At 41.1% G+C, this 14,375-nt stretch overlaps 2 protein-coding genes across 3 annotated transcripts in view; both read left to right on the top strand.

Moving 5' to 3' along the window:
• The window catches only part of crmp1 (collapsin response mediator protein 1), a 32,012-nt gene extending 22,413 nt beyond the window's left edge, over nt 1-9,599 (top strand). For both annotated transcript variants that reach the window (XM_063219213.1, XM_063219212.1), the window contains 7 exons: nt 9-129; nt 512-668; nt 6,231-6,372; nt 6,570-6,740; nt 6,957-7,136; nt 7,568-7,733; nt 8,312-9,599. In XM_063219213.1, coding sequence (XP_063075283.1) covers nt 9-129; nt 512-668; nt 6,231-6,372; nt 6,570-6,740; nt 6,957-7,136; nt 7,568-7,733; nt 8,312-8,403 — 1,029 coding nt within the window. In that variant the 3' untranslated portion in view covers nt 8,404-9,599. The remainder of the gene's footprint in view (nt 1-8; nt 130-511; nt 669-6,230; nt 6,373-6,569; nt 6,741-6,956; nt 7,137-7,567; nt 7,734-8,311) is intronic.
• A 1,511-nt stretch (nt 9,600-11,110) lies between these two features.
• LOC134466451 (D(1) dopamine receptor) lies at nt 11,111-14,014 on the top strand. Its single transcript, XM_063220348.1, has one exon. The coding sequence runs from the start codon at nt 11,740-11,742 to the stop codon at nt 12,883-12,885; it is 1,146 nt and encodes a 381-aa protein (XP_063076418.1). The 5' UTR covers nt 11,111-11,739; the 3' UTR covers nt 12,886-14,014.
• The last annotated feature ends 361 nt before the right edge of the window (nt 14,015-14,375 follow it).

The raw sequence follows: 14,375 nt of genomic DNA, 5'->3' as shown, positions 1-14,375 counted from the left end.
CCTCTAAGCTGGAGGCAGAGGCAGTGTACCGTGCCATTACCATCGGAAATCGGGTCAACTGTCCTGTCTACATCACCAAGGTGATGAGTAAGAGTGCTGCTGACACCATAGCCCAGGCCAGGAAAAAAGGTGAGAGTGTGTCATTATGCCAAGCAGGTGACTGGAAATATCTGGCTTCAGCATGGCCAAATATGGAGTGATTAGATTGATGTAGAGTAGAGCACAGTATCATTTGATATAATACTGATTTTTTTTCCACATTTAATAATTGTATGCAATGCATTGTAACATATACAGTATGTGAAAGGATATAACTTAATAATTTAACATTTTAATTTTATCTTTAAATACATTTAGCATTCAAGTGTAATATCACAGAGTACATCTGAAAGCCATATCCGGCAACCAGATTGATGTTATATATATTTTGTACACATTATATTGCGTGTCAAAAGTATATTAGTATGTTTAAAGATAAATGCATGTATTTTGTAACTTTGCTATAATCTAGGTTCTGTAGTGTTTGGTGAGCCAATCACAGCCAGTCTGGCCACTGATGGGTCACACTATTGGAGCAAGAACTGGGCCAAGGCCGCAGCCTACGTGACATCCCCTCCGCTTAGCCCGGACCCCACAACGCCTGATCACCTCCACACTCTGCTCGCCTGGTATGAAACATACAGCATTTTAATATATTAATATTAGCTAACTAATAGTTCATGCACATTGTAACATATATGTGTATTTTTTTATTCTGAGGGAAACAAATCCATTAGTTTCAGCACATTTCAAGAAACACAGATGGAAGATCATTTTGTAGATCATTTGATGTATAGGAATGTTATATTTTGCTAAGGAATGGAACAGATATAGGAGGCCACCCCATCAGTCAGCACCAGTGAAACAGCTGGCCACCCCAGCCAACAGCCTCTCTCTCACTCGGAGTTCTGATCACATCCCATCTAAGTCGGTTCTGTGCCACACCTTGCTTTCTCTGGCCCCGTTTCCAGAAATAGAAATGCAGTGCTGGTGGCGTTCAACTCCTGTTGCCATGGATACACTACCCCCCTCCCTCCTCCCCCTCCTCCTTGCCATCCTTTTCTGCCTTGCCTCCCTCCCTCTCTCCCTCCCTCCCTGCAGCTCAAAGGCAGGCTGAAAAAAGAGAGTCAGATGTCGGTGCAATAATGCTTCCTCTCTTCAAAATGCAGACTCAGAGAAAACATCCATTTTTTTCAGGCTCTGACAAAAGCCTTGATGCCGGTACCTGTATTATTGATGCCCTGATTACTTGCTATTGATGAAGGCTGTCCAACCCCTCCCTTTTCATTTTACATACCGCTGTGTATAGCAGTGCATCAAGGGCAATGATGTATTTGACATTTTTATCTGATTTGAATATCATCAGATGAAATTATTTCTGTCCATCAGTACCGTATATCATTGCCAGGCATGGCTTTATAAGAGGGCACTTTTATGGTGACAAAGGCTGAAGCACCAAGGGCCGTTCTTCCTCATGTCCGATCGGCCTGAGTTAACAGGAGATGGCAGTGTGGCAGCTCTGCTCTTTGACTTCCCTGGCAACAGCATGCAGCACAGCTCTACAGCTTGGCATCACAAGGACACCTGGTGGTGATACACAGACATGCCTAAGACTACACATTACTACTGTGTATGTATGGCTGGGTCTCTTAGCGTCCAAAAAGGGCCTAATCGTTACGCGCTGGATAGAAGCACCAAAATCGGTGTAGACCTTCCTTAGGGTGTTCTCCATCATTTCAGAAGGGGTGCCCCAAATTTCAATGTCATTAAGGTCATTTTTATGGGGTATATCCAAGATGGCTGCCCAAAACGAGCCAATAGTAGTAAAATGCTGTACTGTCTGGACATAATGGTGTTATGGGTCAATCCACCTATTTGTTTGTGATGTATACAAACTGAACTTTGAAAATATGTGCAGAACTTACCATGAAAACAATGTTATATATGTCGTATTTAGATTCAAAAAGAGGAAAATCATAAAAACCATGGTCAGAATGAGATCACTCTACAATTGAGAGCTAATTTCTGGGCATTTAGCTATTGAACCAACATTCATTAAGAGTTTTAAAAATTTGCAGTGGATCATATCTATAACATCCAAAAAGAAAATTGTGGTTAGAAAATTTAGGGGAGAAGAGATAAACCCTTGAACTGGGCCACACATAACTGTCCCAATGTTAGCATGCTAGCATTAGCAGGTTCAGACACTCAGTCTGCTCTTCAGATAAAGATGGCAAACAATAATTTTAATCCCACTTACACATGCGCGCACACACACAAACTACTACTACTTCCTTAGGACCCCCTCAATGATTTAACCCTAGGAGTCCAACTGAAATATATTCATATCAATCAAGTCAATAATACATGTACATGTCAAGTGTCAGTGACAGCTGTCAAATGACAAATGTATGCTGATTAATGTTCAGATATGTATATCGCAGTTCTAAGTGTACAATGGAGTGATAAGGGCATTTATGCTTAGGAAATTATGAATAATCAATATGCAATACACCATACATACAGTATATTGACAGATACTTTGTTTTAAAAGAGCAAAATGGTAACATGTCTGTTTTTCCATCTACTTTTGGCTTTAATCTAGATGACATGTTGGCTACCTAACCACTTAATTTATTGTTTGCTCGTTATTTTTTATTTCTGGGTGTGGTCCTTTGTTTAAAACATGTCTGCCTGCCTTCCCTCTCTCACATAGGCTACTAAAATGGTCTTTCAAAAACTTAAAAAAAAACAGCATGTGGAAATCCTATTGGCTTTGGAGGGCTAACGTCTATAAGACTATACTGTACTCTACTGTATTGCACTGTACTGTACTCTACTATACTGTACTGTACTGTACTGTACTGTACTGTACTGTAATGTGATATACCGTACTGTACTCTACTGCACCGTGCAGTATGCTACTGTACTGTACTGTACTGTACTGTACTGTACTGTACTGTACTAGACTGCACCGTACTGTATGCTACTGTACTGTACTTAACTAGACTCCACCGTACTTTATGCTACTGTACTGTACTGTACTTTACTTTACTGTACTGCACCGTACTGTATGCTACTGTACTGTACTGCACTGTACTGTATGCTACTGTACTGTACTGTACTGTACTATACTGCACCGTACTGTATGCTACTGTACTGTACTGCACCGTACTGTATGCTACTGTACTGTACTATACTCTACTGTACTTTATTATACTGCACCATTCTGTATGCTACTGTACTGTACTGCACTCCACTGCACTGCACTGTACTGTACAGTACAACTATAGAACTGAAACATGTAGAGCGGTGGTGCCCAAACTGTGGTACGCGTACCACTGGTGGTACTTGAGACATCTCTGGTGGTACTTGGAATGCCATTATGAACCTCTCCTGTACTGACTGGCAAAAGTGAATATGGAAGGCCTTTACTGCGATATTCTAATGTTGGTTGTCAAGGTGGTACTCGGAGAGCTCAATATTTTCTCAGGGGGTACTTCACACAAAAGGTTTGAGAACCACTGATGTAGAGCATTCTGAGGACATGTACAATATTATGCAAAAAGGTGTAGTGGGAATGAGTTATGTTACTGTTACCACTCAAAATCTTGAAGGTTAAAAAAAGTCTTGTGGCATTTTGTTTGGGGGGGCGGGGTATGATCGACTATTCTTCCGCCCAGACTATTTATGTGCCTTGCATATCAAGAAAATGAGTCCAGGTAATGATTTACTTTCATAGTATATACCATATGAGAAGTGTTGTTCTATATAGATATTTCTCCTGTGGGTAAGGGTGGCAAAAGACCTACAGTACATGTTGTCCATCAGCTGTCAGTTTTGATAGCAGTTTAAGTACTCAATGATTACTGAGCTAACTAATACAACTTTTGACACAAGTACTAGCTGAGGACTTGTCTGCAAATAAACTTTTTATTTTATCTCTGTCTTCTTACTCAACATACACTAAGAAATCATTCCCATTTAATTTGAACTGAAGCCATACTGTGGCCTACATGTAGGCCTATATAGAGTAGTCTGTAATGCCATTCTATAGATGACTGAAATGCTCTCACAATATGCACTTGCAAAAATATAGAATTAGGTGATCTTATGGGGTTCTTCATACATATGGAAAGGTCCTGTCCTTTACCCTCTCTCATACAAATAAAATATGTATGTCTGTTATGGAAATTAGAGGATGGAGAACCTGCTACCTAGGGCATCTTGCACTGACACTATCCCATTCAAATCGAGCATTAGCAGCAGTCTATTCTCACCATAGTTTTAGTGTTGGCAATGCTCATTTTAATTCAGACCAAGAATCTTCTCAAATCGTTCACAATGTTACATGCTGTCAAGCACGTAAGCACAGACTCACCCATACTTTCACACTATGTACATTTTGTAGTTTTATCAATCTGGTCTAGCAGGCTACCCTTGCTTCATCTCTTCTGAGGACTATATTAACATTGTCAGCTAAGTATAATGTCGTGTAATAACAATGTAATGCGTTACCAACATGACATATTGTATATGACATGGTAGACATTTTTTTTTCAAGGGGCACCCCTTCTAGGATGTCTTCAAATCAGTCAAGGAACACGTGTACCGAATTATATGCTTCTATCCAGCGCGTAACGATTTCTCGGCTTAGAGCCCCTACTAGGGGCGGGCGATATGACGACATTAACTCGTGAATCATGAAATCGAGTACAAGTCTCGAATAAGTGGAGAAATCGCACATATTATCTTGCAGTGAGGATGTTTACTATCAGTAATAGAGTGATGTTTACTTACTTTGTCTTCTTTACATTATTGTATTCCAGTTGTGCACTTTATGATGCAAGTACATAAAATACCTGTTTTTGTTTTTTGTTGTTTTTATTTTTTGCTGGAAGATCGTGATTTTTAAAAAATCGAAATCGAGATATGGCTCATCCCTGGGTGAACAGTCTGTGTCAGCTGAGCTTTATATTCTTATGCTCAAGTGATAACTGATCTAAAGTGTGTGCGTCTGTGCGTGTGTGTGCGCGTGTGCGCGTGTGTTTGATCTCTTTTGCGTGGCTGTTTCAGTCTCATTGCATATAGTGGAACTATTGTTGTTGTAATGTTATCTCCTCACTTAAAGCGATGGTTCGGAGTAGAATCGCCCTAATGCCATTTGAACCGTGACACCCATCCACCTTTACACCCGAAGTGTTTTCTGCCGCAGACTTACATCAACAGAGTTGCCGTGTTATTCGATGTTTATTCCGGTTAGCTTGACTCAAGCGCATATGGATACTGGGCACCGTCTCCAAACTTTCCCCACAAAAATAACATGTCATTACACCAAACTTCTGCAGTAGCACAAATATGGTCTGTACTCACGAAACGAAGCATTTGGAAGTTTGGAAATAGTCCAGGAGTTTAGTATTATCAACACAAGCTGAATAGCTTCTCTGCTGCTAAAGCTGTGCCAACGTTACTTCCGTCATATGAGACAAGCCCGTAAAAGTCTTCAACAAACTTCCAGACGAGAGTGTTAAAAAAGTTTTCATTGAATTGTGATTAAGGCTTATATTTTCAAGGCAATACTTAGAAGATATTTCAAATCTTACCTACTATCAATTAGACAAGGATTTTCGTTATCAATACTGATGCTGAATTCACTTTTCATTGTGCATATTATGAGCTTCGTTTAGGACTCTTACATGCTCGTCTTAGATGACGGAAGTAACGTTGGCGCAGCTTTAGCAGCAGAGAAGCTATTCGGCTTGTGTTGATAATAATACACTCCTGGACTATTTCCAAACTTCCAAATGCTTCGTTTCGTGAGTACAGACCATATTTGTGCTACTGCAGAAGTTTGGTGTCATGACATGTTATTTTTGTGGGGAAAGTTTGGAGACGGTGCCCAGTATCCATATGCGCTTGAGTCAAGCTAACCGGAATAAACATCGAATAACACGGCAACTCTGTTGATGTAAGCCTGCGGCAGAAAACACTTCGGGTGTAAAGGTGGATGGGTGTCACGGTTCAAATGGCATTAGGGTGATTCTACTCCGAACCATCGCTTTAAGTTGCAACATTGTAAGTAATAATTAACTGAGCTGTCCTTCAAAAACATATATAAAGAAACATCATTTGTTCCCTGTTGTCAGTTGTGATATATCTGTATCTAATATAGTTATACTGTGCTTGTCTAGTGGAGACCTGCAGGTGGTTGGCAGTGCACACTGTGCCTACAGCACCTCCCAGAAGGCCATTGGGAAGGACGACTTCACCCTCATCCCTGAAGGGACCAATGGAGTGGAAGAGAGGATGGGATTTGTCTGGGACAAAGCCGTGGTGAGTGTGGGCATTGCACAAGGCATGCTTGCAGTGCTGCATGTGAACTCAACACCTGTCTTGTCGTAATCAATTTGTGCAATTTCTTTAAGATGTTTAAAAACATGTTTACATGACAAAACCATGTTTCTCATATGACCTTCAGAATTGTATTAACTATAACAAAATATTACATCCTCCTTTCTCTGTCGTCGTAGGCAACGGGGAAGATGGATGAGAACCAGTTTGTGGCTGTAACAAGTTCCAATGCGGCTAAGATATTCAACCTGTACCCAAGGAAGGGCAGGATAGCCGTGGGCTCCGATGCTGACATCGTCATCTGGGACCCTGATCAGACCAGGACCATCACTGCCAAACTGCAGCAATCGGTAAGAGAGGGAATGGAAGGGGAATATAATACACTGTATCCTCCTGTATAATGGCGCCCACGTTAAGGGGAACGTTGGGTGGTGTTGCATTAATTTCCTTGCCATCTCCTCTTGTATCTCTCTCTCTTTTTCTCTTTCTCTCTCTCTCTCCCTCTCTCTCTCTCTCTCTCGCTCTCTCTCTCTCTCTCTCTCTCTCTCTCTCTCTCTCTCTCTCAGGCTTTGGAATATAATATCTTTGAGGGGATGGAGTGCCGAGGTGCTCCAGCCATGGTGGTGAGCCAGGGCAGGATTGCCTATGAGGAGGGCACGCTTCACGTACAGCAGGGTACTGGGCGCTTCATTCCCCGCAAGCCCTTCCCTGATTTCAGCTACCAGCGCGTCAAAACCAGGAACAATGTAAGGATGTTTTCTTTCTGTTAAAACTATAGGTTTTGTGGCCCACCTGTGGCTCTAACGGCTAGGCACTGGAATGCTGTGCGGGCGGCCCGGGTTCGATTCCCGGCCCGGGTCATTTTCCGATCCTTCCCCCATCTCTCTCTCCCAGTCATTTCCTGTCTGTTCTCCACTGCCCTATCAAATAATAAATGCATAAAAGCCCTAAGAAAACTGGTACAGATCTATATTTTGATCTCCTGCACTTCTAAAAGTAATTCAGCTCAACAACAGACCCGTTTTAAAATCGAAAAAATGAAGAATTCTGTAGACAGGAAATGTGTTTGGTTTTCAGATGTGTCTCTTGACGATTTCACACAGCAGTAAACTAGTTATGGATATGAGAGTGGGAGGCTCATTATTAATGAATGACTGCTGGGTTTTGTGGTTTGCAGTTGATGGGCCAGCAGGGTGTGTCACGTGGTATGTATGATGGCCCTGTGTATGATGTGCCTGCCACTCCAAAGTACATCACCCCTGCGCCATCCGCAAAGACCTCTCCAACAACCCAACTGCCCCCACCAATCAGAAATCTTCACCAATCCAACTTCAGTTTATCAGGTAAGCTTGCTTCATTTGATTTCCACATTGTAATTATACAAAACGCTTAAAGGTGCACTGTGTAATATATTTAGTCGTTTTTTTTCCAGAATTCATGCTGCCCATTCACAAATGTTAACGTTTTCACAAATACTTACCACCACCTTCAAATTTTAAGTATTCATTATGACAAGGGGAAATTGCACTTTTCATATCATGAAAAGTGGGATCTCCTCCATAGTCTGCCATTTTGAATTTTCAGCTGCAAAAGTTATTGTACTTTGGTCATATTAGAAAATATTAACTCATTATTTAGTCAATATTCATGACAAGTTCAAATTTGGCATTAGACTGCACAATTTCGATGAGCAGCATTGGTGCAGTACCAACTCCAGCCACCATACACCGTACACCTTTAAGTGCTTTTAATGACTTATTGTATCATCTTTGTATACATTTACATCAGCCACTGGTATGTTGATTTGGTTGGTTCTGGTTTTTGCCTGTCTTTATTGGGCTGGGGGAAGTGATTTTTGTTCAGGTACACTGTAAGATTTCTGATTGCAACCGTTGGGCATTTTGTCCATGTTTTGTCCTAGGAGCACAAATTGATGACAATATGCCACGGCGCTCTGGACATCGCATTGTGGCACCTCCAGGAGGCCGCTCCAACATCACTAGTTTGGGCTGAGCTGCCTGCATGGCTTTGTGTGTGTGTGTGTGTGTGTGTGTGTGTGTGTGTGTGTGTGTGTGTGTGTGTGTGTGTGTGTGTGTGTGTGTGTGTGTGTGTGTATGCGTGCACGCCTGCGCATATGTGCAAGGACATATGCTCACTCTGTGTAAGCTGTAAGCAACTGTTAGCGACTTGTTATGAATTGACTTTGTTCTGCCGACACTACTTAGAACCCATATTTCATAATACAAAAAAGATGGAAACAAACACTGAAATTGAAAAAAATGTTGGAATGTAATGAATAATGCATCATATGGAAAATAATAAAAGAAGAACCTATCAGATCCTGTATTTTACATGTATGCCCTGGTGTACCCAAGTGTTGATATATTTATCTGTGCTATTTAAATGATGGTGCTCTCTCCTCTGTGACCAGCTAGTGACCCTAAAGCCCTTGCAGTATGATACACTACGTATATTGTGATGCAGTGATTTCTAGGGAAGTGAATGAATGCCTGTTTAGTTATGAGTTGCCATGGGGTGCACATGGGTCTTCCCAGGCCTGATAGTCAGGTGTGTGCTGTCTCTCCATCCTGTCCTGTTAAACTGAGAGAAATTCACAATGCACTTTCTCTGGGATAACAGGTTGGTGCTCTCTTGCATGGATGTAATTTTGCTTGGATGTTGATATTAGTTGTTCACTCTTAACAGTATTCAGTATGTTTAAGTTACACATATTGTACACAAAAGCCCTGTAGGTCTTTTATCACATAAAATGTCATACCTTAACACACTGTGGCAATTGTCAGCTGTACCAATTTAAACTGCACATGCTCTTTTCCTATCCAGAATATATTCTTTGCAGTATCACGTCACATGTGACACATTATGCAAGTACACTTAATGAGAGGATGCACACAATAACACACCTCTACAACCTGTATATGAAGGTTGCAATGAGTAGATTACCATGGTTGCACATGGGAAATCATATAAGGGCATCCGCTTTGTGATGTTGAGGTATTTGCTCACTGAAGGGCCTCCGTTTCCCTTTGTTTTGAACCTGGAAACCCCTTGTCTTCACCGCTGATAAACTGTGATGTCTTGTTTGCCATGATATCTCTAGTGGTTCAAAGCGAATGTTCTCTGTAATTGTATGGTATTTATATGAACTCACCATATCAGTGAATCAACAAACATTGTGAAATAAAATTACAAACAAAACTAATCTTGTAATTGTATTATTTATGTTACACACGCACACGCACACACGCACACACACACACACACACACACACACACACACACACACACACACACACACACACACACACACACACAGGCACATGTTCTTGTGCTTCAGAAACAAAAATACTGGACTGAAATGTTTCATTCATTCATTAATCTTTATTATACAGGAAGGTTGTTAAAGTATGGCTACCAAAGTAACAGTTCTAAAAGGGGCTCTGGGTAAAAACTATTTCCAGCAGGTTCCTTTTGTGCAACACAATTATCACATCTCATGCTGCCATGCTGATCTTATAACCGAGGCATGTAGGCCTATCAATTATGTTACGTAACTGATTGATTGATCCATAGTTAGTTAGTTAGTTAGTTGGTTAGTTAAGTTTAATGTGTGTGGCATACTTGACCAAGCCCATGGGCATTGGACCATTTAAACCTGTAGTGGAATAAATAAGGCCGTTTTGTCTGTCTTTTTCTCTCCTTTACTTTACTAGGGTAGTCACCAGGGCGGCCACTGTAAGCAGAGTAAGCAGAGTAAGCAGAGGGCTTAGGTCCTCAACCACATGCCCCCAAAATTGGAACCTCCTTAACTGAGATTGATTAAAAAACGTCATGAAAAAAATAGTGAATTACATTACAGTATATATATTTATTATCAAAAGGCCCATCATTTTTCGGTCATGCTGGAATTGTGAATTCTGGAATTATTATTTGGCCTATTATTTGTATTGTCATTATTATTATTATTAGTAGTAGTAGTGGTGGTAGTTTTAGTAGTAGTAGTATTTAGTTATGAGTGGGGCCTCCTGACCAGTTAGGCTATGCTTAGGGCCTCTAAAACCTTAGCAGTGGCACTAGGCTAGCCACATTGAGGCTATTGCCTCTTTTCAAGTGAGTAGGATTGCTGTACTGTCATTTTGAGCTTCTGCATAGGCTAATGCTACATGTAAAACTTCTTCATATAGGGCCTACAGGGCCGCCGAGAGGCATAAGCAAGCAGAGTATGCAGAGCGCTTAGGGCAGGGGTGGGGAACCTATGTCTCGAGGGCCGTTTGCGGCCCTTGAGGCTGTTTCATCCGGCCCCCTGATGTAGTTTTAATGTTATGCAGCTTCACATGAAATATGACATATTTTGTAAAGGAAACAATACAGGAAAGGACAATACATTTGCTATACAATTAAGTTATATTCAGGGGGGCTAGAGAAGGTGGGGCCTGTTTTAAAGCTGGCTGCCTTCAATAGGCCTAAAGGGCAGGGGGAAATCCTTGTTTTGGTTCATAATGCGGCCCTCAGAGGACTTTTATGGCCCTCGGATGAATTTGAAGTGGCCCTTCGAATGAAAAAGCTTCCCCACCCTAGCTTAGGGCCTCAACCACTTTGCCCCCAAAATTGGGGCCTCCTGAAATGACATTGACTGAAAAATCATGCCAAAGGTCATGAAAAATTGCATTATATTACAAAACATATATTTATTAGTTATCAAAAAGTGGACATTTTTTTCTTTAAAAATGTGTAGCCTATTCCTATTATTATAGTATTTCATTATGAAGAGGGCAGCGGGCCCCTTACTGTATGCCTCCAAAATCTTAGCAGCGGCCTTGTTCATATAAATATGCAGTATAGGCCTCGCCTAATACGTACAATAACATTTCAAGTTCAAGTTCAAGTTTCAAGTTTCAATTTTATTGCCTTTGGGGACAATAAAATTGAAACTTGAATAAACGGGTTTGGGGGATTTTTTTCTTTAAACAAAAATAACCTATATATCACGTCATAAAAAAGAGCTTAGTACTGTGTGCTGCTGACACACTTTTACCTCTATCACATTTCACTCTTTTGAAAAATCTGACCACGTGAGTCTCATTAACATTTGATTCTGAGCGCGCTATCCTGGGGCGAGGCGCACTGACATTTTTCTCCCATGGAGTGGGCAATAGCATGCGATTTCTTGACCCACTTTCTTTCCGTACATCAGCAGCAGTCGCATTCTGCTTCCTTTGTGTTTCCACACTTTTCTGCTCACAACACTCAGTGACGAAGAAGACACAAGTTTGGGGGACAGACAGGTTCTGTATCCAAAGACAGAGAACTCACGCATGATTGAGCATCATGTATTACCCATCAAACAGCACCGGAAGAGTCTCTGGCATGGATGAGTTTCCAAATCGGATATTAATGACTTGTGTCTTTTTGCTGTTGATTTTATGGACATTATTTGGAAACTTCGCCGTTTGCGCAGCGGTGTTGCGCTTTCGCCATCTAAGGGCCAAAGTCACGAATATCTTTATCGTTTCTTTGGCTCTGTCAGACTTGTTGGTGGCTGTGTTGGTGATGCCTTGGAAGGCTGCTGCTGAGGTCTTGGGTCACTGGCCGTTCGGGACATTCTGCAACACATGGGTGGCTTTTGACATTATGTGTTCTACTGCCTCCATCCTAAATCTCTGCGTCATAAGTCTGGACCGTTACTGGGCAATCTCCAGCCCGTTCAGATATGAAAGGAAAATGAACAAAAGGTTGGCCCTTCTCGTGGTTAGCCTCACATGGATCCTATCTGGAGTTATCTCGCTGGTCCCTGTTCAACTTCAGTGGCACAAGGCGGAACAGGTAACTGAAGCAAAACTCTCAAATCAAACTGCTGAAAACTGCGACTCAAGTCTTAGCAGGGCCTATGCTATATGGTCCTCGTTGGTTAGTTTCTATATACCAGTGGCAATAATGATTGTTACATACACAAAGATATATCAGATTGCTCATATCCAAATAAAGAAGATCACGTCTCTGGAGCGCGCAGCTGATGCCGCTGCCTGTAGATCAAATGTGTCTCCTTATCCCAGGCAGAAAATGAAGCTTTCCAAAGAGACAAAACTCCTCAAAACTTTGTCAATAATAATGGGTGTTTTCGTTTGCTGCTGGTTTCCTTTCTTTGTGATGAACTGTATTATACCGTTCTGTCAGGGAACACAGAACGACAGACCAAAGTGTGTAAGCGAAACGACGTTTGCCATTTTCATGTGGCTTGGATGGTGTAATTCGTCGTTGAATCCCATCATTTATGCGTTTAACGCAGATTTCAGGGAGGCATTCGTGCGGCTATTGGACTGCTGCGAGCTCAGTGGTAGCCCATGTAGAATAATGAGCCACACTGGATCCAATAATCAGAGCAGCTTGCTGGGTGTTTCTTATGTCAATGTAAGTCTAGATATTACACCCGTTAAAGGCAATATAACTATGATGAACATGGCCAACACAATATAAACATGTAATATTTATATGATAAACTTTCTCACCAGTCATTGCTACTCAAGGTTTTGATTCCAGACTATATTCGGCACTATCTGTGTATAATAATTGGACTGGAGAGCCACTTTGATCACCTGGATGAACTTGAAGTGTTTCCTCTGTCAAACACAAAACATGAAATGCAAAGCGACCTTCTTGCAGTCTAACTTATAGCCAAACATTTTTTTTTACTGAATGGATGTGTGTAGTAGGTCTATGATGTGACGCACGGCATCACCTTTTGGTTAATTAGTTCCATTATCTTTTCCACTGAGCATATACACACTGTTGTGTGGGACCACCTTCATAAATAATTGCCAATTTCACTTTTACGGAAGGGTCACTGATTCTGTGTCACTGAACACACACAACTAACACATTCACTGTGTCAGAGCACAGTTATTTACCCTTGGGGTATTTGAATTTAATAGACAGCATGGCTGCAATTACACTTTGACTGTGAATTCTTTTCAAAAGTGAATGTGTATTTGGATTAATAGGCCTACATGTTTTGGTGTGTGTTACGCCTGACATTGACATGTCACTTTAAGCTTGTTTATCCTGTTTACAGTTTTGATAACCTTGCACTGAACAAAGTGAATCACACAATATGGCAGAGGAGGTTGGTTTTATTTGGACTCTGTGACAAAGGGATATGCACTCGCCAAGTGAATTGCTTTTTGTGATTGTAATGTATATTTTCAAATAAATTCCTGTTTTGCACACACCTGAAATGTGTTGAGTTGTATTATTTTGAAGAGCATTTCATTTAGAACAACAATCAGAAATGTTAAATAATATACAACATTAATGCAGAGACAGTAATGCAGTAGTTAACTTAACTAATTTCTGAAACTGACTTGGACTTGCAAGCCACTTTACTTTTAGTTGCACATGCTTGTTTCCCGTATCACTGCCCTATTCTGCGCTCTGTGGCATTTATGTGTTACTAGCGTATGATTCTCTATTTGGTTTGTTAATCATCGCTTCAGAAAGCAAACACTAACCCCACTGATGGCAGTCAGCAACTGGTATGGGACAGTGTGAGAAAATGGTACAGACAAGCATGAAGCGTAGAATAAGGCCTACCAATAATAATAATAGCTACAGTATATAATGTGAGTGTTGGAGATATGTCTCGAAAGCCGTTTACGGCCCTAGAGGCCATCTTATCTGGCCCCCGATATAATTTTTATGTTATGATGAAATATGACATGTTTTGTGAAGAAATTTTAGAAATTGCATTTGCAACACAATTACAGTAAGTTATATTTCAGGGGACCTTGAGAGGGTGAGAGGGTGGGGTCTGTTGTAAAGGTGGCCACCTTCAATAAAAGTGCCAGGGGAAATCCTGGTTTGTGTTCATAGTAGGCCTACGGCCCTTGAATGACTTTTACTTGCCTGATTATCATCATGACTTTCAAATCTCTTCGAGACTTGGTCTGACCAAGATCCTAACAACTAAC

The sequence above is a fragment of the Engraulis encrasicolus genome, chromosome 16, assembly GCF_034702125.1.
Source record: "Engraulis encrasicolus isolate BLACKSEA-1 chromosome 16, IST_EnEncr_1.0, whole genome shotgun sequence".
In the NCBI taxonomy this organism is placed as follows: Eukaryota; Metazoa; Chordata; class Actinopteri; order Clupeiformes; family Engraulidae; genus Engraulis; species Engraulis encrasicolus.
Note: the sequence above shows the minus strand (reverse complement) of the source record. Positions and strands in the feature narration are given on the sequence as shown.